General features: G+C 39.4%; 1 protein-coding gene across 2 annotated transcripts in view; it reads left to right on the top strand.

Annotated features, from left to right (window-relative positions):
* The first annotated feature begins 6371 nt into the window (after nt 1-6371).
* Nucleotides 6372-27076, top strand: part of Stard3nl (STARD3 N-terminal like) — a 35285-nt gene continuing 14580 nt past the window's right edge. Inside the window, exons 1-2 of one of the 2 annotated variants that reach the window (XM_031358053.1) lie at nt 6372-6476; nt 24169-24451. In XM_031358053.1, coding sequence (XP_031213913.1) covers nt 24227-24451 — 225 coding nt within the window. In that variant the 5' untranslated portion in view covers nt 6372-6476; nt 24169-24226. The remainder of the gene's footprint in view (nt 6477-24168; nt 24452-27076) is intronic. The other variant, XM_031358054.1, reaches the window with a different exon arrangement.

Raw genomic sequence — 27076 nt, 5'->3', positions numbered from 1 at the left:
TTTTTTTTTTTTTTAGTTTACAAAAAGAGATAACATATATATTGGCATTACCACTGTTTGAAAACTGTACTGAAATCTACATTGTAGACTATAACAGCTATAGCACACTCATGCTTTCAATTCACAGCAAGATATGGCTTTGGGTTAAAAAGCATAAACATTCTTTTCTCTGTCCAGAGGGCTCAAGATATAGATAATGGACAGCCCTGTTTTTAACCCAATGAGAAGCACTTTATGTCTGCATTGGAAAGACAACCAAAGGAAATTTGAAATCTTGATCTTGTAACTGATAATAATAGTCAGTGCTTTACCAGCTTATTAAAACCCCATTGATCAATATTAAAAATTGAGCTTTCGATATCTTAGTATAACGGTAGCGTATAGTTGGGAAAGAAATCTGAAATATTTTTATTACCTTAAGCCATTTTCTTATGCTTTATACCTCACATTTACATACCTTAGAATACTTTCTTACACCTGCAGAACTTACATACACTTTAAACCTTTTTTTATCCAGTAATTTACCATGAGACACAAGTGATTGTTTACTGAGAGGAGTCACTGAAAAATAGTTTGTAAAAAGTTACATTTGAAACCCGTTTGTCCTTCTCAGCACTAGAGGCTCTAGAAAAAGCAAGGCCTGATTTTTACAGAGAAAATGAACTAGCAAGGTATCTGAAGCCTTGGGGAAGGATCTGTTGTGTTAAACTGGAAAAACTACACTTAACCTAGCCAGCCTTCAAAAATCTGAGGTGGTAAACTTCAGTAGGAAGTATAATCCAAACGGCCTACATATCAGTTAAAATGGCAAGAGACTTACCCATTATCTAGACAGTCACTCTAGGCTCCTGTGGTCTCAGTGGCTTCACTGGGGGTAGATGTCCCAGGGCAGCCTCAGTCTTTGGCCACCAGGTCCAGAAGATGGGAGACACTCTCCTGTGGAGGAGGAACTTGGGGGGGGCTGGTCTATCTAGTTTATGTAAAGTGGGTCAATCAACTGTCTGGTGGCCTGCTTGCCCACAGTTTGGGTAGGGTCCTGGTGGTAGGCAAGACTTGGGGCAGTACTTCCCAGTGGTTTGTGTTACCACAATCCAGGTGGCATCATCTGTGCTCCATGGTCTTTGGAAAATTTAAAGTTGCTACTAGAATTTGGCATTTCTGTCTACTTACGGAAAACTTTTTTCCATTAAACAGTTTAAATGCCACTTTCTGCAGATCTCTGCAGAGTTTGAGGACCATAATCCGTTAAGTAGATCTGAGGTAGACAAACTTTGTTTTTACTTTATATTTAGTTACCAGCTTTATGCTTTACTAGCTAAAACTTTGTATTTATTTACAATCTTCAGGCTTTACCTTGAAAACACATACAGGAAGCTAAAGTTTATCATTGCAAATGAATTATATAACAGTTCACAATAAGTTAGTAGCTTTTATACAATTAGGATGTGCAGCTTTCTTTATCCCGGCTAAGTTTGAACCTTACAAAAATAAATATTTCTGAATTGAAGCTCTTTTAGTATCAAAATAAAACTTTAAATCATAATTGCTGTCCACGGGGAAACTGGCAACTGCTTTCTTGGTCCTTTTAGATTATACAATTACAGAATATCACAGTTTCTTGTATAATGCAGCTTATCAAAACACCTAAAGCTTAACAAGTTAGCAAACATGGGTTAGACCCACATTCTTGAATCAGTTTCTGTTCACCCAAATAGATTATTGGTAAGGAGAGACATTTGATGGGGTCTTTGTCAGACTGCTTACATCATTGTCTCACTGTATCATAAGACAGCAATATCCCAGTTTCCGGTGTTTAGTGTTTAATGCCTATAGCTGTGGCCCTAACTCTTTAGCTTTTTATTTATTTATTTTAAGATTACATATTAATAAATATATCTTAATGTAAAACATTTTATAAACTTAAAATTTCCCATAGCCTTTTAAATTTAAATAGTTAAAGAAATCATTAAATAGTTAGAGAAAATATCTACCGTCTGTAAACTCTGAAATTTCCCTTAAAAAAATTTAAAATCTCAACTGTGGGGCTCCTGCAATATCAAAAAAAAAAAAAAAAGTACCCTTTTCCAATTCAAGTGGGAAGAAACAGGACACGGCAATAATTTGGATGAGGCAAAACCAAACTTGAACCATGCCAACTACTCAGTACTATTCACACAGGATCCTCTGGGCTTTCCCAAGAGACTGGGGAAAGCCCCTCTGGTCCTGCCCTAGACAGCACATAGAGCCCGTCTTCTGGGGCTCCTCTGGTTCCATTTAATTGTGAGTTTTGTTTCTAGTGTCTATCACATGGCACTGGCCTTTTCAAAACTGCCAGGGTCCCTATCCTGGGCTCTCTTTAGGAACTCAAACCCTGCCACACAGTGCCAAGTTTCAGTTACTCTCCTGGATCATTTCATGCCTTTAAAGCCAATACTACTTGGAGTGACTCTTTCATTATAAAGTTTGGCTGGCAGCAGGAGGTTCATTCTTGTATATAAACACATAAAGGTGCAGCTTTAATACCTTATAAAACAAGCACTGTTTTTAAATCTTATCTTTCAAAACCTTTGTTCTTACTTTGTTTTTAGGACAAGCATTATCATACAAAAAATGCATTCTATTCCAAGATATCTTGGAGACCTGTTGTTGCCTCCTGGACTGGACATGGTAATGTGGTCACCTTTAGTCAAGATGGCAATGGAGTCACATGATATACACCCTCTCCAACCCTAGCAAATATGGCTCCTGGACACTTGGCCACCTCCATGCTGATGGGGGCAGGGGCTAAGATAGCAGCAAACCATATGTTACTTATATCCCAGATGGCATCACACCATGTAGTTCCTTTAAAATCACCCAAGTATAGATTTTTTAACTATTGCCCCTGTGTTACGAGTTTTAAGTTAACTTTTTTGTTACAGATATTACAGAACTTAACCATACCCAATAAACTTACAAATATTGAAATCCAGGAAGTTCATATAATTCACATAATAGTCTTACAAATCTTGAGGTAAGGCTTATATTTTAGCAAAAGTTTTAGACAGTTGAGTGAAACCAATAATCCATTTTATGAGTTATTTTTAAAGATTTATTATATATTATATGTAAGATTTATTATATATTATATGTAATGTTATATAATTTTTATATATGTATATGAATATATATACATACATGTATATGTATGAGTATATATATATATATGTATATATGTATGTATGAGTATATAGTAGCTGTCTTCAGACACACTAGAAGAGGGCATTGGAGTCCATAATAGATAGTTGTGAGCCACCATGTGGTTGCTGGGAATTGAACTTACGACTTTTGGAAGAGCAACCAGTGTTCTTAACCACTGAGCCACCTATATCTTTAGCCTCAATAGTCAATTTTTAAAAGCAGTTCTGCTTTGCTTTCTTTCCTTTGCTATAGACCCAGGTGGCTTTTCTGACAAAGGACATAGGAAACTATTAAATAAGCATACTTAGGTATAGAGAAGGGAGAGCTGCAACCCAACCCCAGAGCCAGAACGTCAATAAAGTAGAACAGTCTAAAACAACTCTTATACTATCCACACCTAGACAATGTTTAAATCTCTGCTATGCTGAATCCAGTGACTAGAAGGGTTAGAGATAAATTCGGAACTCTGGCGGTCAAAACAACCATGACAAGTGAAGTTAGTGGTGGTGGCTGGTGGCTTGCTGCAGCAGGGAGAGCAAAAACAAAATCAATAAACACAGAACAGAAAGCTCTCCCATACAAAGGACATCAGCCAGAAACAAAACATGCGGTGGCCACTGTCGTTAATATATCCAGCTGAGCCTGACCCAGACTCATCTAGGCTTCCATGTTTGCCAGCTTATGGGTATACCACAAAACAGAAACCTATCTACATACACACAAAACAGACAGACAAAAACTTTCCAAACTTCCAGAACCAAGGGGGCAGGTGATGTCCTGCTTTTTGCCCTGGGTGGAAGAGCATTTGGGTCTTGTTGAACCCACCCATGCTCCAGATCAGGATACACAGGACAGAACCATAACTTACTGCGACTTACCAGGAGAAGGCTTAGTGGTGCCTGTTGCTTTTCTCATCACGGCAGTTCACTTTAATAGTAGGTAAAACCAAAAGCCCTTCTCGAAGGCTTGGGATACCTCCAGCTGTATACCTCTTAAGGAAGGCATGGAGTCTGGGAATGAAGGTCCGGCTTGAAAATCTGGGTAGGTTGTCTGATTTTGTAGGAACATGTTAATCCTACTAGGTGAGAATAAGACTACTACCACAATTTTTGAGTCAAATTTGAGGTAGGTTTTATTAAATACTAGACTGGATAATGGATACTGGCCAGGTCCATAACCAGGGTTCCCAGAGAATGGCCACAATTATGTTAGTCAATTGCTTATGAAGGCAAACCCCACACAGCTATGTATTTCCTGACTTCATCCAATAAGGGGCAAGCATACATTCTGATGTACTTCCTGCCTATGTACCTCTCACATACATGTGATTAAGAACATCCTGTGCAGTTGAGGCGAACAACCTCGTTTACAGAAGTGAAAACCATGGCTTCTTGTCTTACATGATGGCAGGAGTGTGAGGCACATGATCAGACACATCCACAGTCTGGAAATGCTGAACATGAATGCAGCTACTTGGCTTGCTTCTCCATTTTATTTGTTCTGCGACCTCAGAATGAGGTGGCTTTAGAGTGGGTTTCCCACCTCACATAACACAACCTAGAAACCTACACAGACATGCTCAAGACGTCTGTCTTCTCAATGATTCTAGATCGTGTGAAGCTGATAACCAATGCCAACCATCACAGGTATCAAAACAAACAAACAAAAAAAACCAAAAGGAGCCTTGGAGTAAGTATGTATTTTGAATGTATACAAAAGTCTGAAAGCACGGTGACAGTATTAGGATAGTGTGTAGTGTTTTAATTACTAAGTGGGAGGCTTCTGCATTGCAATAGTCACACGAGTTGCTTCACTTTGTCACCCAAATCATTGTATACAAGACCCCCCGCACTTAGTTTGGATATATACACTCACCCTAACCCTAAGTTTTCTCATTCTCATCAACTTGAAAACAACAACAGCAGCTCGCATATTATTTCTCTTCCAAAGGATGGTAAACAGGATTATTTAAATTTTATGGGTGGAAGTGAACCATTTGTTCATTGTTGTTGTAGCAACACTAGGGGCCCTTATCGGAAGCATCTACTACTAGGATTGAAAATGTATGCCTGAGATCTAGTCTGTTCTTTTGTTGTCATCTGCACAATAAACAGTACTTGGACAGAAGTAGGAAAATGCATTCACACATGTTTAAGGTAGCATTTCTCTTACTAGCAATTAAAAAAACAAACAAACTGTACATCTAAGGGCACAGAAATGGCAAATTATATCTATCGGTATTGAAGACTTTCATACTGCATTTAGAAAGCAATGAGGCACATTTAAGAATAGAACTGAAGAACTGAACTTGAGTGTTAACAAATATTTTTACATGTCAATGCACCGGAAGGACCCATCACACAAAGACTGAGCCTTTAACTGGTGTATAAAAACAGGTTTCACCCAACTTGTACTGTTCAAAATTTTGCATGTATATAAATTCACATTTGTAATTTAAATGTTATAAAAGTGATTAAACTACTTTATAAGAGTATCTATTATAAGTACTATTATTAATACTATTTTCTTATATTTTTGGTTGTGAGCCTAGCCTTTAAGGGCTGAGCCATCTCTCCAGCCCTACTATTTTCTTCAAACAGGCTGAGCATCTTCAGAACTCATAGTACCATTTTATCTTCCTTTGTACTCTTGCATTTAAGGACGTAACTGTACCATCTATTGGAAAAAATAAAAACATCACTTAGTGCCCAATTTCGTGTTTAACAATTAAGCAAATACAGTTAGCCTTAACTATCAAAGACAAAGGCATTACTGAGTGGGAGTGCAGAAAAAAAAGCTTCCTTAAGTAAGACTGCGCTGATTGAGACTTATGGTAGAGTCTTAGAATAGACAAGTTCTTAATGGACAGTTGAAACCAAGGGGCCAAGGGCCTGAAATGCACTCTCAGGGTTACCTCTCACCGGCTGCAGCCTAAACCCGATAAAGAGACTAAGGGAAGCCTTCTGCAGAATTCCACAGAAAAGATGAAACCCACTACAACCCTGCAGTTGGAAGCTGGATACCTTAACAGGCATTGGAGGCGCGGCTAGTTCTAGGCCCGCCTACTGTCTCCTGTCTGAGCCGTCTACTGGTTGTCCCAAGACTGACAGTTCTACAAACCAACCGGCTGTCTTCTCTGCCACTATTCACGGTTCCGGCAAGAGGCCGCGTCTTTGCGTGACCAGCGTGTTGACGTCACGGAACAGGGTCCCGCCCTGCAGCCCCGCCCCAGCCCCGCCGGCGGGGACCGCGGAGCCGAGTCTGCAGGCCAGCGGGCGGCTCGCGCCGCGGAGGAGGTAGGCTGTCTTCCTGCGCCCTGTTGGACAGGTCGCGAAGCCAAATGCCTGAGTTTCCGGGGTTCACCGGGCTCCCCAGACCTAGCCTGGGCCGCGGGGCCTGTGGGTGCAGGCGCGGAACGGGGCGGAGGGCGGGAGGGAAGTCGGCCCCGGGCCCACTCCCACCCTCAGCAGGAGGCAGGTGGTCCAGCCTCGGCCCCGTGCCTTGCACCCTCTTCAAGACCAAGGTGACATGCGGGTATAGACCGGCAGGTACTGTCTGTTACTGGCGTTGTGCCTTCGTCAAGGAAAGCCCCGATATAACAAAACAAAACGAAAATTAAAGCATGAGTCATGAATGTTCTAGCCATGGTTTCAGCTCTCCACTTTGCCCACTCATCCTGTCTTTAGTTCTTAAAAATCTCAGTAGGTCTCTTTTTCTTCCTCTTATGGTTGGAACATGGGTGGACACTGTGGAACTTTTCTTAGTGTTCTCTTCATATGGCAGTTGTAAAGGCATTTGTTTCTATTCACAGATGGAATCCATCACTAGACCCAGTACTAGTTTGGGTAAGGTTGGTGAGGCTGAATGAACACAGTAACAGGTCTGACTTCTCAGTGTACTGGAGTTACTATAGCAAGTCCCATGTGATGTTTTTGTTTAAAGGTCCTAACGGTAATTTCCATCTATGGTTCATCTGTCCATCATCCACTTCTAGAGCAAGATTTGATGACAAAGAGCAATTTACAGTATTTTGGCTGTATTTATGCATAAGTAAAATGCTAGATAATCATGCCCATGAAGGGACAGTGTATACTGTGCCCCCTCTACGTAATACAATACATTACAATACATATGTAATGTTTCGTATTGTAAGGAAGAATACCTTTTTTCTTTGAGATCTTCCTATCTAAAACATGAACCTTTAGAGATTGCTTTATCAAATGCATTAAAGAAATGGAATTAGAACTGCCCCAAGGACTTATCTTCTCAGGATAGTGATTATCATTTGGATTTAATTATTAGACAGTTTATATGATGCCACATGCTGTTTTAGGCGTTGGGAATTGAGTATTGGACACTAGATAAAGTTTCTGCCCTCAAATTCCTTTGATTTTGGTGAAGATAAAAGCATGATTTTAGATAGGAATGAGTGCTAGAAAATCTGGCAGTAAAGGGCATAGGTGTGGCTGTGGTGTGGGATCTGGGAAAATGTCCCTGAAGAGGTTTGGATGAGACCTGAGGGTTTAGAGTGATCTAATCAGGGGAAGAGCAGGAAGTGTTCAGTTACAATGCAAAGGCTGGAAGAGCAAGTGTAGTGGGAGCAGAGTCCAGCAGGGCTGAATCTGTAAATGGTGGGATAGTGAGGTGGTTGAGCTGACCTGGGTTGGGCAGTGCTGAAGAGGGAACAGGCGTCCTCGTGGAAATGCAGACTTCAGATTCCTTTCGAGGCACTCATAAACTCTCAGCAGCTTTCTATTCATTTTGATGATGAAACCATTAATCATATTTATATTTTTCTCTTTGAGGGTCCTCTTAAGAATGGCTTTCTGTTCTCTAGTACTGGATCCCACAGTTATTTTTCTTTTCATTGCTGCTGTGTGCAAGCCTCAAACCTTCTGCCTATCTTCAGTTCTAGCTTTTATCCCCTTACTTGCAGCTGTCAATCATTTTCAGGCCAGTCATCGCCTGCTTTGCATTTGGAAAGCACTAGCAGGCAGCCCCCTCTGTCCAAACAAGTGCTAAGAAAGTATAACAGTGTAACGGCAAGTAGGTGAGCACGTTCATTTCTAAGGCTTACTCTGTCCAAGCAGGTGTTTGGGCGTGGCAATGCATTCTATTCCTTCAGACATATTGCAGATACTAAACTTTTCGTCAGTGAAGAAAATGTACGCTAGGTTTCCTCAGCTAGACTGATGGAGGTCATTAACTCACTCCACGTCACCGTGCTCCACCCCTTCTCCCTGAAGCAAGTAGCAGGATCTACAGGTTAATGATGTTTCAATTCCTAGTGTTGCATTTTGTAACTCATGTCTTGGACCCTTTCAGTGGAGAAGGGGCTCTGGAACTATAGATATACAGCCATTTCTAAAATTCAATACATAAAAGGCCAAAAATGCCAAATGCTTATTTCCAAATTTGCATGCTAGTCCTTTTTTCTTTCCTGTTTTTTTCTTTTTTTCTTTTTTGGTTCTATTTCCTTCTTGAAAATCCTATATATCAAAGTACAGCATGTCAGTATCCAGAAACTAAACTCATGTTTTTAAAAATCACAGAAGACAATTTCAAAGATGGGGCAATGTTTTCCCTTGGACTAAAATAAAGCTCTTTTAGTGTTTTTCCTTTTTTTTTTCTGAAGAAGTGTATGTCAGCACTTTACATGCACCCTTCCTTTTTGTTAGAAGGCTTTCATTTGTAAATGACTTCCAGTGTCCTAGTACATATAGCTTGTAAGTGATTCCCAGTATAGTGCATATAGCTTGTAAATGACTCTCCATACAGTGGTACATATGGCTTGTCAGAGACTCCCAGTACAGTTGTGCATATGGCTTGTAAGTGACTCCCAGTACATTGGTACACACGTGTAATACCAACTATATGCAAAGCCCTGGGAGAGGAATTCCCAAGTTGTAGGCCAGCCTGTGTATAACAAGACCCTGTCTCCTGATAAAGAAAATAAGAAGGCAGGATTGTAGCTCAGGGAAAGAATGCCCGAGCAGGCCTGTGTTCAGTCCCCTGTAGTTCTGAAACAATTTTAATTCATGTTGTAATTTCAGAAATATTTGAAATTTAAAAGTTGTTAACTATTTCCCTAGCTTGATCTTATTCTTCGACATGAAGTAGTATGGCATGTGATTTGCGGCTCTTTGTTTCTGGTAGCGAGTCAAGTTTTCCTGTGATTTAGGAAGCACTTGGGTCAACTCAGTGATGTAATTTTTCTCATGCTACTTTAAAAAGGTCGAAGCTAGTTTATAAACTTTATGTGGTTGAAGAACCAGTTTGGTATATAGTTGAGAAATAGGGTTGGTTGTCCTAAATTTTAAAAAGAACCATTAGTTGTAAGGTTCTCTTATTTGAAGAATTATACTAGATTAACAACAGTAAAGTTATAAAAATTAAAATCAGTAGGTTAATTTGCTCTTGGCTGCCCTTTTGAGCTGCTGTCAAGATGGAAATTGCGTTTAATAGCTTTAAAATACTGTAAATAGAATTCTTTTTTTTTGTTTGTTTTGTTTTGTTTTTTCAAGACAGGGTTTCTCTGTATATCCCTGGCTGTCCTGGAACTCACTCTGTAGACCAGGCTGGCCTCGAACTCAGAAATCGGCCTGCCTCTGCCTCCCAAGTGCTGGGATTAAAGGCGTGCGCCACCACCGCCCGGCTGTAAATAGAATTCTTAAATGCCAAAAGATCTTTATAATTTATGCAAAAGAGCTTTTTTTTCCATTTGATCTCAAAATATCAGAACTGTATGTTTAGAGCAAGTCTCACTGTCTGGAAGGATGTTCATGTAACTGATGCACACATTCTTAGAGATCTAGGCTATCTTCATCAGATTCTACCTCGTAGGCATCTGGACTATCTAGTCATGGTGAGTCCAGTGTCCCAAACAGGGACCCTGACCACTTCTGTGCCACTGCTGTGTTCTGCTTGATGAGCACCAGAGCTGTAACTGTGCCTCCGAGTCCACCCCAATGTTGGACCCTCTCAATAAAACATTTATTTCTCTTTTCCTGTTGACAGAACCGTTCTCTTTTCTCAGAACCTTTGGAACACTTTCTCTGCATCATGTTTTATCTTCATTCCTTTGTTCATGCGTTACCACAGATGCACCCTCAGGTCTATGCTGGCTAAAGTTTAAAAGACTTCATCTGGATTGTCCATGCTGTAGATTTTGCAGAGAGTTGAGCCCTCTAGTTTTATTTGCACTAAATGCAAATGGTAGTTTCCTTACCATGATTACAAGAAGTGCTGGTGAGCTTCCCTTGCCTTTGATTCCGCAGAACTGTCATCCTGTTCCATCTTGGGTCAGACATAGTCTCCAGTAGGTCTCTTTTGAGAATCTTAAACCTTTAGATGTAAATATTGAGAGCACAAGCCTGAAAAAGTTGTGTTAAAATAGTTATAATCATTAATATTGTTAATATTATAGACGGAAAAGCTGGGGTCTAGAGAGACTGGCCTCGGGGCTCTTGGCCGCTTACCTGGCCTGGTCAGCACTTACAGCTTTTGCTGCACTTCAGAACTCCTGGCAAGCACATCAGTCACAGATTTCCTGATTGTTTCCTTTCTTTGTGAACAGATTTAGATATAGATCAAGATCCTCTTTTCTTGTGGTGAATGGAGACCAAAGCCTCAGTTCGCACCTGGGGTTTTTGCCTCAGGCTGTTTAAGTCTGGAGGGTCTTCCTAGTCAGGAGCTGGATTATCTGGAGGGTCTTTCTAGTCAGGAGCTGGATTATCTAGAGGGTCTTCCTAGTCAGGAGCTGGATTAGAATTGGTTTTCTACTCTGAGTTGAAACATCTCTCTCCGGTTTTTTTTTTCAGTTTCACAAAGTCTACCCCTCCCCCCTCAGTGTTTTGTGACAAGTTAATCTTCAGTTTGTTAAATGCATGATTTTGTTTAGAGCTTTTAAAGTTGAAGCACTTATAGATTTCTTGTATCCTATATCTCTCTAGGAAATAGATGTTTTGAATATTGCATGTTATTGAGTATTATAGTACACTCTTATTTTTGTTTTAGAAAAATATATTTCATAATTCTTTGAATTAGTCACTTCCTACTGATTTAATAATGCAGAATCAAGTAATTCCAGTAACATTTTTCTTTTTAACTTATTTTAAACATTTTTTAAAAAAAATCTGTGTATGTGTTCGTGTGTGTTGGAGTCTGGCTTTCTGCACCTGTATGTGTAGGCACCTGAAGAGTTCAAAAGAGAGCATCACATTGTTTCCCTAGGAGCTGGAGTTGCTGTGGTTGTTAGCCACTCCCAACAGAACTGAATTCTTGTCTTCTGCAGAGGCATTCTCTGCTCTTCATGCTGTGTGATTCTCCAGCTCCTAGTGCCCTTCTTCTGTTCCTGTGATGTTGTAAACTCATCAAAGGGAAAGCAGCTCCTGAGGTGTTAGAAGTTTCTCCAGCAGAGGTAAAGTCACCAAGCCAGGACTTGCTCTGGTGTTGTTGCTAGTAATTAGCACGGAAGATTTGCCGTGTCCAGAGGTGCTCTGATGGCCTGTGTTAGGGTTTCTCATCCTCAGTCCCCACTGACGTATTGGACTAGAAAAGTCTTTGTTATGGGGCTTTGTATTGTAGTCCTAGATAGACAGCTATATGGCAAGTGCCTGGCTGTGAGCAAAACTACATGGCTGTGAGCACAGTAATGCCCTGTCCCATTGGGAACATCTGTTGTATTTATTCTCCAAACCTCTTTCTAAGTTAGGTTGAAGCATTATTGTCCCTATTTTGTAAAACATAGAAAGGATGAGTAACTTGACCCAAAGTGGCAATACTGGGTTGTAAAACCAGGCAGTGCCCCTCTGATAACACTATCAGTTATCCAAAGACCTGGTAATAAAAACGGAAAACAAATGCCAGCAGGAACCAGCTGGTGCCAGAAGTAAACACACTGGCTAGGTGCCAAAATGGCAAGATAGAGAATTTTTCCAGTTGTCTATTTTTTTCAAGAGAAACTAGAAGCCTAGGGATTTCATCAGTGAAATAACGTTCATCTCTACATACTGACAAGCAATTCCCTGTTTAGAAAGCATGTAAGCCAGCAGGAAACCATAGCCTCTGCTGGGTAGCTGAGCTCCGTTTCAGAGGTCTGTGGTAGAGTTTTGCTGACCTAAGAACAAGTGCATCCACTCCATGATGGAAGTCAATTCATGCTGAATGGAGGGCACAGGAGCGCAGAGAGGATGGGCAAGGAAGGCTTCCTTACACAGGCATTGGCGTTCTTTCAGCCCAAGGAATGTGGAGATTAAAGCTGGCCATCTACCATGCTTTGCATTTGCTGCTGTACCGACTGTGAGAACTGCAACAGCATTGTTCGCAGCCTTTTCTTTTGTGACTTGCATTTGTCTCAGTGCTTAAATAAAAATCTTTCAGGGCATTGAGAACACTCGGACTCTGGAATTGAGTGGCTCGGTCCTGGAGAAATGAACCAGAGTGCACTTCACATTGTTGAGAGCCACTTACCCTGGAGTTCTTGTTTACCTTTCTCTGAACAAGGAAGTTCTCTGCCAACGTGATTTAGATGCACTGACCTCTTGCTGGCCTTTGATGTTTGCCCTGCCCTTAGCATCCTGGCCTCCTCAGCCCAGCTTTATGAGAAAGGTGGTCACTCTCTTGCTGGCTTTTCAGCCCTCTTTCACTTGTGCACACACGTGTTTCAGCCTTCCGGTTGTTTCCCTCAGTCCCCTCATCTGGGTTCTCCAGACAGAGGTTGACTCATGTTAGTGGACATGCTTGTGTTTGCTCCACTTTAAGTTGCCTTTGTCTTCCTCCTCATCGATACACTTTCAGATCATTCAAAGTTAAATTTCTTCTTAGACAAGCCTTTTCTTGATGGCATTTCTGGTCGCAAACTGATACTGAGCCTTCTCTTTTTATATTTATTTTATACTTTGTTTTTATATTACTTGTATAACTTGTACATGAGTATAAGGACAGTGTCTTTTCCATCCGACTTTCCCTCATAGCAACTAGCACAATGTTTTACATGCAGTAGATTCTTAATAAATATGCCCATTTGTTTGGGTTGGGTAAGTCAGACTCATATAGTTGATGTGTTTATGCTTTCTGGGTATATAGCCCTTTTGTGCTGTGCTTTTACATTTTGGAAGGATGACTGATCTAATCTGTTTGAGAAGGTTAGGTTGTTTTTATGAATAGATACTGAAATTAATATTGGGGATAAGCATAGTTGTATATGCAGGAGAGTCAGGACAAAGTCACCCCGTACTATACAGGGAAATCATGAGACCCTAGTTCAGAAAAAAAAAAACCAAAATATTCTTGGTATATTATTAATATATCATGTTGAAATTCTAAACATGTGTGTAAATTCTTTTAATTTTAAATTTTAATTAGCAAGTACTCAGGCTCTATACTCTTTTTTCCCCCCTTCATGTTTTTGAGACAGGGCCTCTTTATGTAGTCCTGGTTGTCCTGGAGTTTATGTAGAATTGTCTGGCCTTGAACTCACAGAGATCCTCTTGCCTCTGCCTCCTGAGTGCTGGGGATAAAGGCATGTGCCACCACACCTGGCCCTCGTTATGTTTACACATTGGTATTTGGAGTTTAAAAATCTAACAAGCATATAGAATGCCTGGCATGTCCGCCATTTCTCTATGGTACAGAATTGTTCTCTAGGAAATTTTCTGCTTATGTTGCGTATGTTTTTGTTTTCTTTCTTTCTTTCCTTCCTTTTATTTTTTTCCTTTTTGCTTTATTTTGTTTTTCGCAGGGCCTCATATAACCCAAGATGACTCTGAGATCTCTGCGTAGCTGAGGATGACCTTCAACTTGTGCTCCTCCTAGCCCAACCACTAGAGTGGACACCCCTATGCCTGGCTTTCTAAGAGCTTTTGATATGTAGGCAATAAAAAAGATACCTCATTGTTCTATAGGAGCTTTTGATATTGTGCTTCACAGAAGCCCTGTGAACAATATGTCAATAATATATATCTATATCTATATCTTATTTTAGCTTCTGTTTTTGAAAATAATAATATACTACTTTAAAAGTAACTTTTATTTGCCTGACGCGATTGTTGCCTCAGAGGCTGCTAACCTAGGCCTAGTCATAGAAGCTTGTAGCTTCCATACAATCTTATCTAGCCTAGAATGTTTCAGCTTCTGAGACTTATTGCTGAGTAAACTTACCTGTTCCTATTTCTTCCTGAACTCTGGAAAGTTCAGCTCAGTTGCTCTGACTCAAACTCCTCTCTAAGCTGACTGAGTCAGTCTGGCATCTCTCTTGGCTTCTGGCTTTTTGCTCTGCTTGGCCTCACACTAACTGTGGCAATCTGCTCTAATCTTCTGTGTCCTTCTCATTCTCTGGCTCTTTCTTTCTCCAACTATGTCTAGTGCATTTTCTCTTCAACTTGTAAAACTGCCTCCTTCCTGTTTTTTTTCCTCACTGTGCTGTCTTAAATGGCTTCCCTTTCTTCTTTTAAGAGTTGGACATCTCCTATTCTGTCAAATCTTTCTCTGATTTATCACTTTGTCATATCACTTTCAAACATGGGTGCTTCCTTTTACAAACTAACTTTACCTTCATTATTTGGGATTAAAAGTGAATCCGAAGGGTATGTCTATTTCCAGCCAGAGGGATTGTGTGCTAAGAATTGAGCCACACCACAACTAGAAACATTTTTTTCAGTAAATAACACAATGTTGGGGTTCACAGTGTGATCAAATATCCTGTAACAGATTACTACACTAAATATAAGCTCAAAAAATAATTACATCATTTCCCCTCCCTTTCCTCCCTCCAAATCTTCCCATATACCTCCCTTTGTTCTCACATTTATGGTCTCTGTTTTTATTATTGTTATATACATATGTTTGTGTATGTGTATGTATAATTACAACTCATTCAGTTTATATAATGTTACTTGTATATATAGGTTTTGGGGGCTGACCACTTAGAATAATAGAGGTAATCTTGAAGGTGCATGTACCTAATTATACCTAGAAGAAGTAGTTCATTTCTGTAATAAAATGTCTGCTATAGAATAATTTTATAAGTAAGTGGTTTAGTTGGTAAATAGGTCTCCTAGTTAGCTTCAGCTGTCTCCTTGACACAGTTTGAATTGTCATAGTCTTGACACAATCTGGAGGAGGTTCAGTTGGGGGATTGCCTGGATCAGATTTGTCTATGCGCATGTCTCTGGGGCAGTTTTTGGTTGGTAATTGCTGTAAGAGGGCCCAGCCCACTGTGGGAAGAGCCATCCCTGGAAGGTGGACTTGGTCCTTTAAGAAAGGTACCTGAATGCAAACCTGGGAGTAAGCCAGTGAGCATCACTCTTCAGTGATTGCTGCTGCTGCTGCTGCTTGAGTTCCTGCTCTGACTTCCCTCAGTGATGGACTGTGGCCTGGAGTGTAAACCAATAAACCCTTTTCTCCCCAAGTTGCTTTTGGTAATATTGCTAATCACAGCAGCAGACAGCAAGAGAACAGCATGCCACCCTTTGCTACCACTTGATATAGACTAGGTGCATCTTGAATACACTGTGATAAGTAAAGAAGCTCCACACAAATTACAGCACATTCTTATGAAATATTCAGAACAGATCAGGGTAGGGCACGGGGAGGAATAAGGAGGTACTGTGTAATTGCTATGGAATTTCCATTGGCAGTGATGAAAATATTTTGAAACTGTAAAGAGGTAAAAATTATACAATAGAGAGTATGTTCAAAGCCTCTGAGATGTACACTTAAATTTTATAATTTTATTTTATATAAAGTTCACATCAATGTTAAAAAGAAAGAAGTTTTTTACTTTATTGTTTTGGAGGATAGAAATTCATGGCCAGGTAGCTCAGTCTCTAGCGAGGGACCCTTGGTAAAACAGAATACTCAGGGCCCACAACTTCTCTTTTCCAATCTTGTGCTTTTTTCAGGATCACCCAGTCCAGAGAACTACAGTAATATCTTTCTCCAGTGAGCCAGGCTCCCCTCCAGGCCCTGCCTCTTAATGGTTTCATCAGCTCTCCACATTGAGAACCAAGCTGCTAGCACCTGAGCCTTTGAAAGAGGCCTCTTAGATCCTCAGGGATCCAGAGAGTGTTTTTGGGGAGGTGTCATGTGAGCTTCCTTCAGCAGTGGATAGGCTGTTGATAGGTCGTGGCAGAATAGTCCTTCTAGGTGGAGCTGAAGTATAGCAAAGGTGCAGATCCCAAAACCTGTACAAGGAACTCAAATTCCTAAGCACAGCTGGAGCAGTAGGGGGAGGAAAGCTTTGTTTCTGAGCACAAGGCAGAACTGGAGGCTTGAAAACTAGAAAGACTGGATTGTGGGATGAGAGGTATTGAGAAAATGCTGGTGAAGATGCTGGTGAGAGCTGATTGGGGCCATGATTTTCACCGCGAGGATGGTGCCAGCAGCAGCAGAATCATCCTTAACACCTTTTTCTGTTCGAGCTGTAAATAAGACCTTACAGATGATTAGCAACTATTCTTAGATATTTGGATGTTTTTATAGGTAATGTGTGAATGTCAGAATCTTTGATTTAGTCACTACAATTTTGATACTGTAGTTGCTTATCTCTTTCTAAAAGTTACAAGATTTAGCTTTTTGAGAATGCTGGTACTTTAAACTCCACAGACTCCTAATAAGATTTTAGAGATACTGTTATAGCCAGACATGGTAGGCATGCCTGTCATTCCTACACTTGCACTTTTGGGGTGGAGGCAAAAGGCTTGAGGTTTTCCTCAAGGCCAGCCTAAGCTATACGTGACCTTGTTTCTAAACAAATGAAGGAGGTGAAAGAGAGAGGGGAAAAAGAATGTGGGAGGGACAGAAGAGGAAAGGGGAGAGGACTTTTTACTCTCGGGTGTGCAGTATACTGATTTTTCAAAATATCAGCCTATAGTTGCATTGCATCTCTGAGTGGTCTTTGTTGTTGTGTATGATTTTGTCTTCTGAGGCACAAATTAGCCTGATGAAGATGATCCTGAAAGTTGCACTTGATTCTTGTCCTATGAGGATCTAGTTTCTTATGTAAATGTGAAAAATATCTAATGAAAAAAGAAAAAATAGTATTGTTTCTTTTCTTTTTTTTTAAATATAGGCATCTGCATTTTAAGATTGCCATCTCTAACTCATATTCACTGAGATTTCAACTGCAGGCATTTATTTATAGTATAGATTAGAAAATTAGTTTTGAAGCTGTGGCCATCTTGTGTGCACATTGCATTATAGGAAATGGCACATGCAACTTTTACCTATAAATACTCCTGGTCATAGACAACATGGCTTATCTTTTTATTGACATGCTCTTGTGTGTAAAGGAAGAAGGTGGTCTCAAGTGACTTCAGGGGAATTTGATGCTGAATATTCCCAGGTATTTTTCTTAGCATCCTTCTTACAGTAGAGACAATGGGTTGATTTGCCATCAGCTAGAATAACACGTTCTAGAGTTCTTACCCTACTTTCCAAAGAAAGAGTCTTGTGATATTAAATGAATAGGAACTCATCTCTCTCTGAAGAGGCTTGTGGAGCTGGTCGACTACTCACTAGGATGCTTCTTGGAATTAAGCTCTTATTTGTCTATATTGAAAAGATAGGCCTGGGAAACATGAAGAATGTGTGACAAACACAATCTCAGTTCTGGCCTTTGAGGTGCAAGATAATTACTATATGAGATTTAACTTTAAAAATAATTCCTTTGTTAGTTACTTGAGAATTTCATTAAAGAAAATAAATTTCTCTCTCTGCAAAGCAATCAGATTCATATATATATATATATACATATATATATATACATATATATATATATATATATATATATATATATCAAATAAGAGTGGGACCTCATTCTCACTTCCCTGCTTTAGGCTGGGATTGTGTCTGGAGTAAGCTTGTGCAGGACTTAGGCATGTGTCACAATCACTGAGTTTATATTTGCTTCTGCCATCAGTTGTCTACAAACACTTCCTTACTTCCTTGAAGTCACCACCCATGGCTTTTAAAATCTTTCTGATCTTTCTTCTGTAATGATCCCCTAGTCTTGAGTGGTAAGATAGAGTGATCACATTTAGGGCTTGTGCTTGTTAGTTTTTATGCACGACACAAGCTAGGAAGAAGGAACCTTATTTGAGAAAGTGTCTCCATCAGATTGCTGTATAGGCAAGTCTGGGGAACATTTTCATGGGTAGTGATTGATGCAGGAGGACCTAGCTCACTATGGGTAGTGCCGGCCTTATGTAGTTCAGGAGTATAAGAAAGGTAGTTGAGTGTAAATTTGGACAACAAGGCAGAAGTCAGTAGTGTTCCTCCATGGTTTCTTCTTCAGCTCCTGTCTTCAGGTTCATGCTTGAGCTCCTGCCTAGCTTTCCTCAATGGTAGATTGTGACCTGAGAATTATAAGATGAAAGAAACCCTTCCTTTCCCCAAGTTGCTTTTGGTCATGGTATTTATCACAAAACTAGAAAGTAAATTAAGAGGCTGGTGAAATGGCTGTGTGGTTAAGAATTCGTGCTGCATTTCCAAAGGACTTGAGTTCAGTTCCCAGCACAGTCTCATATGGTATCTTATAACCCCACCTATAACTCCAGCTCCAGGAGGGGATCAAGGATGCCTAGGCTCAATGTGCACCTGCACTCATGTGCACACAGCCATACATAGATCCACAAACGTACTTTAAAAAATAAATGTAAGAAAGGAAACTAAATTTGGACTGAACACTCAGTTGTCTTTTGTTCTCTGCACATTGACCGATTCTGAGTCTTCTCTATATTAATTGCTATCTAATGCAAGAGGAAGCCTCTGATAAGGGCTGAGTGATGAATTAATCTGTGGACATAGCAATGAGTCATCAGGAGGCATTTTAGTTCTGTGCTCTTTTAGCAAAATAATAGCAGGTTCTTTTCTAGTGCCCATGACCTATCTAGCCAGAGGTTCTTGACCTTGTTGACAGTGTCCATATAGCCACAAGTTCTTGACTTCTTTGACAGTGATATCCAGTTTGAAAAATGGTTGGTAACTCCTCTAATGGGCATGCCACAATTGCACCAGTAGACCTGTTTTGCCAGGCAAGACAAGATTGGAGCTTGCAGGGTTCACAACTGGGTGAGATAGATGATTACATTTCTTCTTCAGTCACATGCATCTCATCTTCCAGCATTTTGAAGGCTAGCTGGAAGTAGCTATGGATGAAACTTCTAGTTGAGTATCTGCTAAATTTTTCTGTGGTCTATGAATCAAGTATATTGGTGTCATCAATAGAGTCTAACTGTCAAAATCTGTTGAGTAAACAACTGCATTGGCAATAGCCTAAATTGGGATTTATTGAGGTACCACAAAAAGATAACACAAACATTGGACAACATGAAACGAGGTAACTTAGTTAAGGCTTCTATTACTGTGTAGAGACACCATGACCAAGGCAGCTCTTACAAGGGACAACATTCAATTGGGGCTGGCTTACAAGTTCAGAGGTTCAGTCCAGTATCATCAGGGTGGGAGCATGGCAGCTTCTAGGAAGGCATGGTGCAAAAGGAGCTGAGAGTTTTGCATCTTGTTCTGAAGGCAAACAGGCGAAGACTGTGTCCCATGTGGCTAGGATGAGAGTCTTCAAGCCCACCCCCACAGTGACACTTCTCCAACAAGGCCACACCTACTCCAGTAAGGTCACACCTGTTCCAACAAGGGAACACATTCTACTAGTGCCACTCCTGGAAGAGGTAACCCATTATTCTGAGACGCTGAGATAAAATAGTTTTTAGGTGCTGTGTGGAGATAAAATAATTTTGAGTATAATATTAGAGCCTAAAATGCTAAATCCATTTGAGCACTAGAAGGTACCTTTCTAGGGGAAAACTTGGAAATGGAAGATGGTTACTATGGAGACCCTGTTGTTTTAATTATCCTGGACTGATAGTAGCTTGTAAAAAGCAAGAGAAATCAAAGAGCAATCTTGATTCCAGAGCGGTCTTGAGATAGGAGTGCTGAGGTGTAGCTGTAACATTCTACTCACTTGAGGGCATTCCATATAACAAGTTCAAAGCTTATCAGTTCATTAATACTCTTTTGTAGCATTTTCTTTTTGTTATTGTTCTTTAAAAATAACATTTAAAAGAAAACTGTGCCTGGGTGTGAGTTTTTGTGTGTTGCTCACCATGTGCTGGCATGCATGTGGAGGTTAGAAGACAGTTTTGAGGCGTTTGTTTTCTCTTTGTACCTTTGTATGGGTTCCAGTGGTTGAACTTGTGCTGGTATGCTTGACTTTCATGTTGAATGACCTACTGTGTCTCCTTACTGACATTTGTCTTTTTACATTTGTTACTCAGCCAGGCCGCTTCATTACTTTTTACGTTTGGGCTTTATGCCCTTTTCATTTTGAAGAGTATTTGCACTGCTGCACTTGACTGTTTTGTTGACTATTCGTTCACTGCCTTTCCTGAGGGGGCTAGGAAAGTTGTCTGTGATTGATTACTTCCTTATGGCTACATGCAGGTTAAACATTTATAGTGGAGAATATTGTAATTTTTATTGTATGTTTATTGCAACACAATGTATGATATCATGTGAACTTGTTCCAGCACTGGTCCAGGTGCTGACTGTCAAGTCTCTCCCTATAAAGGTATATTGTCCCCCAACAGAGCTTATGTAAGAGGTATACTTGGAGACTGCTCCTCATAAATTTAAAATACTTGTTAGCGCCTACTAATATTACTTGCCTAAATAATTTTTGCACTGAGAATTATAAACTGACTTTTCTAATTTTCTTCCTCCTACATGGTTTTCTGACTTCCTGCCTACTCTTAATCTGCTTTTACAAGGTAGCCATAATCTTTTAAGATTGTTTTCCAGAATGAATTCCAGCCATGCTATCAGTAGTCTTTCTTACGTTGATGTTCACATTGTTTAAGATAGAACAGTAAATGGTCTTTTAAGGCAACCTGCACAAAAAAAAAAAAAAAAAAAAAAAATATGCAGTCATGAAATTTTGTTTTTTTTACCTTTTCTAAGAAATTTGTATCTATAAGAATACTGTAAAAGTGTTCTCCACAAGTTATAATAGATGCATTGATAGAAATCCTTTGCTATTTCAATTAGCATACAGAATACTGGATTTTATTATTATATTTCCATATACTCTGGATATATGGAAATCATCTCTCTACCCCTTCTTATGCTTTATGTTCTTATTATACTTATATCCATGATCCATCTTAAATTAGTTTTTTACATGATGCAAATTTGAGGTTGAAATTCATCTTTTTTTTTTCAAATTTTATATGGTTGTATTAGCATATTTTATGAAGACAAGCTTTATTTCTCTACTTCGTTATTTTGGTATCTTCATCAAAAGTCAGATGCCCATATACATGTGGATCTATTAGGGGTCCAGCTATGTCCTGTGATCTGTTCATTTATCTTTAATCTAGCTACATTCTGTTTTGATTACTGAAGCTTTATGGACAGCTCCTAATTTCACTCTCATTCAAGATTGCCTGAGGCAGGCTCTTCTTTGTATTTCTTCTTTTTAAAACACACACACACACACACACACACACACACACACACACACACACACGCTGAGGTTAGCAGAACTACATCATTTACACCTTCCATTTCTTCTCTAGAAACCTTCCCATATATTCCTTCTTGTTCTTTTTCAAATTCATCTCGTTTTCATTAATTTTTGTTATGTATATACATATATATACATATAAGTTTCTAAGTACATACACATATTTCTAAATACAGTCTATATAATTTTACTTATATGTCTGTTTTCAGGGTTGACCATTTTGTACTGGATAACCAATTGGTTTACTCTCCCCGGGAAAGATATCAGCCTAGTTGTAGCAATATCTACAGTGCTGGTGACCTACTTGACAAAGAAATCATGTAAAAATATTTTTAAATTTAAAGCATTGGTTTTTGTTCACAGCACACTGAAATTGATTGCCTCCGAGGTTTTCAAAGTTGTTTGCTGATTTGCTTATTCTGAGGAGACAAATAACCCAAACACTATGCTAATGTTCCCCAGCTTGGAGGAAGAGAAGAGAGCTCTATAGACTTCTGGCCAGTTCTGTAAAGAATCCTAACAGCAAGATGTGTGGACTTAGTTCCTCCTGTTTTAAACGTATTGTGCACAAACTACATTTAAGAACTGAAGAAAAAACAAAAAAGAAAACTCATCACCCATAGTAATCTTTGCTAGTATCTGATATATTTTATGAATATGATCCTTTGAGGAATTAATTGTATGGTCATAAATATACACACGTATGTGCTCCACTTAATATTAAAGTTTTAATCCAATATAGCCTAACATATAATATAACATATACAACATTATCCTAAATCATCATAAAGGCTTGAAAAGGATACATTTAAGTCAGTCTTACATGGCTATTCCATGTAACGATTTGTCTAATTGTTCCTTTGGTTAAGTAGCAGGTTTGCTTCCTAATTGAACTACAGTAATTTTATGATAAACTTTTAAATGGAATATTATTGAAAAGCTACACATATATGTACATGTAAATGCAGGTAAGGTATTTTAATTTAAACAGTCAGCACACTACTGAGACTACCAAGTGAATACAGTTTATCCCCAAGTGAACACAACTGTGTTACTACTCCTTGGGTCAAAAAATGGAACTTTACAAGTTCCCTAAACACACTCCTGCTTTGAGCTTCTAGTCACTATGCCCCTCTCTTCCTCCAAGACAGATTAGTTATCACATTAAATCTCTGTGATTTGGTGAATTTCCTTTAAATCTCTAAGAGTAGAGTTCCTATAGCAAGTGGTATATTTTAAGATACCAATTCATGTCATTAAATTGCTTTAAAGATAATATATTACCCCATTGCCTGGTATAAATGTATGGAAAGGACTTTAGTTCCCAAGTATGGTAAGGTAACGAGCAGAGCAAAGTGTAAAGAAAGAAGGTATACTGTGTGAGACCACACTGCCTGGGGGGAATCTTAGCAATCTATTCTCATAGTCTGTTTCATTCATTTTAAAGATGTGCCTGGTCTGGATACTGCCAGTCACGACACGTGACACTTTAAAAAGGTGAGGGTATGAATTTGGACACAAGTACCACCCAACTCTGTCCACATTCACGGCCAAAGCAAAACATGAATGTCAGTGGAGCCAGAAGCACAAGCAGTCCTCCCCAGAGAGAGGTAGCCCTGGGTGGAAAGCTGTAATGCTCAGCTCTGCAGCCACCCATCATTTCTGTCAAACGCACTTACCTATCCTTGAGGAATCAGCTCATTTGGATTACTGCTCCTTGGCAAGATGAAGCATTCCAGGTCTTGGGGAACCTCTATATGCAGCCATAACTTCTGGAATTATTACTCTGGTATTTGCATTGTGCTGGACTCTGGGGGTTTAAATACAACCTTCCTAAGAAGATTCCCAGAAAACATGCTTGTTTTTGAAGAGGGGATGGGGAGTGCTAAATATAGTGATGTCTCTTTCTGGAGAAAACAACTCCTCACTAGGAACAGTTTTGTAGCTAGTTCTTGTGTTCTGCTTCATTCTTTGGGGAGATGTGTGGAATATGGCTTTGTAGCCCATGGTAATAATAAGACTATGGAGATTTACCTGTTGATGTGGCCAGGAAACTGGCTCCTGGCTTCCGAGACTGCTTTGGTATTGTGCTTAATACCCTAGCTTCACCTTTTTCTAATGTAACTTTGTTTTCTTCATTGATATTCTTTTCCAAGCAGCCACTTAGTAATATTGAGTGCAATATTACTATTTTATATATTATATATTTTCATATTATAAAATATATCATTATTTTATATAACATAACAATATATATTTTATGATATAACATAAAATATATATTATATTTTATATAATACATATTTTTATATATTATTTTACTTCTTTGTTTCTGTCAAACATAAATGTCTATGTCACAGCACTGTGGCTCAGTGAGCGTGGTGAGGGCAGCATGATCACATGACATCAGCAGAGGTTTTAACATGGATTTTCTTTTTTGATCTCTGCAGGTTGCTTCTCACTAGGGATGGTGGAATTGGAAGGAGACTCCTTCAGTCCTCCTCCAGGATGAACCACCTGCCAGAAGACATGGAGAACACTCTGACGGGGAGCCAGAGCTCACATGCCTCTCTGCGTGACATACATTCCATCAGCCCTGCTCAGCTCATGGCCAGGATTGAGTCCTATGAAGGAAGGGAAAAGAAAGGCATATCTGATGTCAGGAGGACTTTTTGTCTCTTTGTCACCTTTGACCTCTTATTTGTAACGTTACTGTGGATAATAGAGTTAAATGTAAGTTGGTTTTGCTCATGACTTCTTGCTTCCAGAAGTAAAAATGTTGAAATTTTTTCTTGTTATGTTTGTCTTATTTAGCAGTGTCATCTCTTTTCAAATGATGTGTTACCTGTCCTCATCCGATTTAGAATTTTCTTACTTTTAGTGTTAGTATGTGAATGAAGCACACCTGGTAAACTTAAAATTTACTTCCTCTGGGGTTTTGAAATTTGAATTCCTGGTTCTCAGCTTAATAATACAGAGTTGAAAATACATAGCTTGTTGAACAAATTCAGCTATCTATATTCATGAAACTGCCCTAGGACATAGCTCTGGTCATTGTACACAGGCTTGTTTATCTATGTCTCTCCTTTGGCTCAAATAAATTGAAGAAAACCTGTCTTGAAAAACAAAAATAATTATTTTCTGTTTGGGTTATTTTTTTTGTTGTTTGTTTTTATGTTTACCAGCTCTTTTTCTAAAAAGCAACAACCACAAAATTGTTGATGCTTGAGAGATGGCTCAGTGTTAGGAGTGGCTGCTCTTCCAGAGGATCGCAGTTCTATTTTAAGCACCAAATGATAGCTCACAACCATCTGTAACCAGTTGCAGGGGATCTGATGCCCTCTTCTGGCCCCTGAGAGCACCAGGCACACACGGTGCATAGACATACATGCAGGCAAAACACCCATACACATAAGATCATTTTTAATATTAAAGTATATGTGTAAAGTGCTTCTGAAATATGCTTGCTATATTATATGTGCTTTTAAATTTCCTCGTGTAAGAGTTTACAAAAGAGATTATTCATATTTTATTGAACAAATTCTAGAATAATTTGGGAAACTTTGCAGTTATTATCTATAATAGTACTATCAAATAGAAATATAATATAAAGCTTAACATATTTTAAATTCTCTATATGTACACTAACAAAATTAAAATAACCTGATGGAATTTATTGTAATTAATGTGTTCAATTAACCCTGGTATGTTTTGTTTCCAAAGCCTTGGGTCTGGTTGCTTGTGTTCCTCACCACCTAGCCTGAAGACTTCTCTATGTAAACACTTCACCCTTACTTGTCCATGATTCCTTTCATTCCACAGATACTCTGGCCTCCAGCTTTCAGACTGGAACAGGCTTCTATCTGTCTTAAGATAGTAGTGTTCCCTCTGCCTAAAATTATTAATTTCCTGTATCCTCTTGTATTTTGGGATCCTGTCATGCTGATATCAGTTTAAATGGCATCATTATCCTGTCACCTTGTCTTGTATCTGTGTCTTGTGATTGATTCATTGTGGTTGCTATTATCTTTTTACACTTTGACAAGCACCTGAAGACAGACATTGTTTTATTTACTGAAATAATTCCTATATTTGGAACGATGCCTAGCACTCAGTAGGTTCCCAGCAGATACTTGTGAATGGATGAAGATCTTTGTGGCAGTGGTGAACGACTTGATTAAGCTAGAGGCAGGTTGGTAGCAAGAACACGAAGTCAGAAGCTGGTGAAGAAATGCTGCTCCAAGTGCCTGACTAGAAGAAAGAGCTCGTCTGAGAGGCACATTCTGGAGATAGGGGCAGACTTGTATCTACCCAGTATTTAAAACTACACTGTTGATGGAACCCAGAAAAATAGAAGCACATAACTGTCCCTTACCTGAGGTGCTTGGGCTTTAAGGGTGTTAAAATATCTATATAGCAAGTTATCTTAGGAATGAAACCCAATTTAGTGACATTTATTTATTCATGCTTTATTCATAGTCTAATGGCCAGTTTACACTCTTTGTAAACTTGACGTCAAACTGAGTCCCTTCCTATGAGGTCAAGTGTGGAAGTTCCCATTTGCAGTGACGTGTGTGCCTAGAAAGCCTCGGGCTTTTGAAGCAGTTCAGATTTCAGATGTGTGCATACGGGATGCTCAGCCTGACCTAGAAAGATTACTGGGAAGAGATTTTGTTTGAAGTGTAGTTAGTCTCTTCGAGAACCTCTGAACCCATGATTGTGAAATAAGGATTTAAAGTACAGGTTTGGGTTGCAGACTTAAACTGTAAGAACTCTGCTTCTAGGCAAGAGAGAGTCACGTTACAGTGCTCAGAGATAGCAAAGGAAGCAGTCCCCCGTGGCCAGTGTGCACCCATGAAACAGACGCAGAGGGAGCTGTCTGATCGAGAACCTTTGCCTGGGCAACCAGTAGTAACCATTCTTTTAATATTTGAGCAGCAGCTTTCTGTAGTTTGCAGAGACACAGCATGAGGCTAGATGGCTACTTGCATATGACTTCTCTTCTGCACTTCACATGTACAGATAAATAGCCAATACTCTATAGATCAGTAGATCTATAGCTGATCCATACTCACCACTCAGACCCCTAAACTCAAGAGTTGTAAGGCAGAGAGTAGTATTCATGCTTTGCCTTCATTCCTATAGCACATGCAAGCTAGTAAAATAGCTTAAGACCTCCCTCCCTGTGTGACCATTTCTATTCTAACTTGAACAGTTGTGGGACATTTTTCCGTTAATTTCTGCTCTTACCCAGTTACCTGGTAAATTGTATCTATCTGTCTGTTAGGACTGCATTTGTAATGAAAAACTTGAATTGACCAGGCTGAGCCATAGCCTAGGGCTATAGAGAGACTACCT

The sequence above is a fragment of the Mastomys coucha genome, unplaced genomic scaffold (assembly GCF_008632895.1).
Source record: "Mastomys coucha isolate ucsf_1 unplaced genomic scaffold, UCSF_Mcou_1 pScaffold7, whole genome shotgun sequence".
In the NCBI taxonomy this organism is placed as follows: domain Eukaryota; kingdom Metazoa; phylum Chordata; class Mammalia; order Rodentia; family Muridae; genus Mastomys; species Mastomys coucha.
Note: the sequence above shows the minus strand (reverse complement) of the source record. Positions and strands in the feature narration are given on the sequence as shown.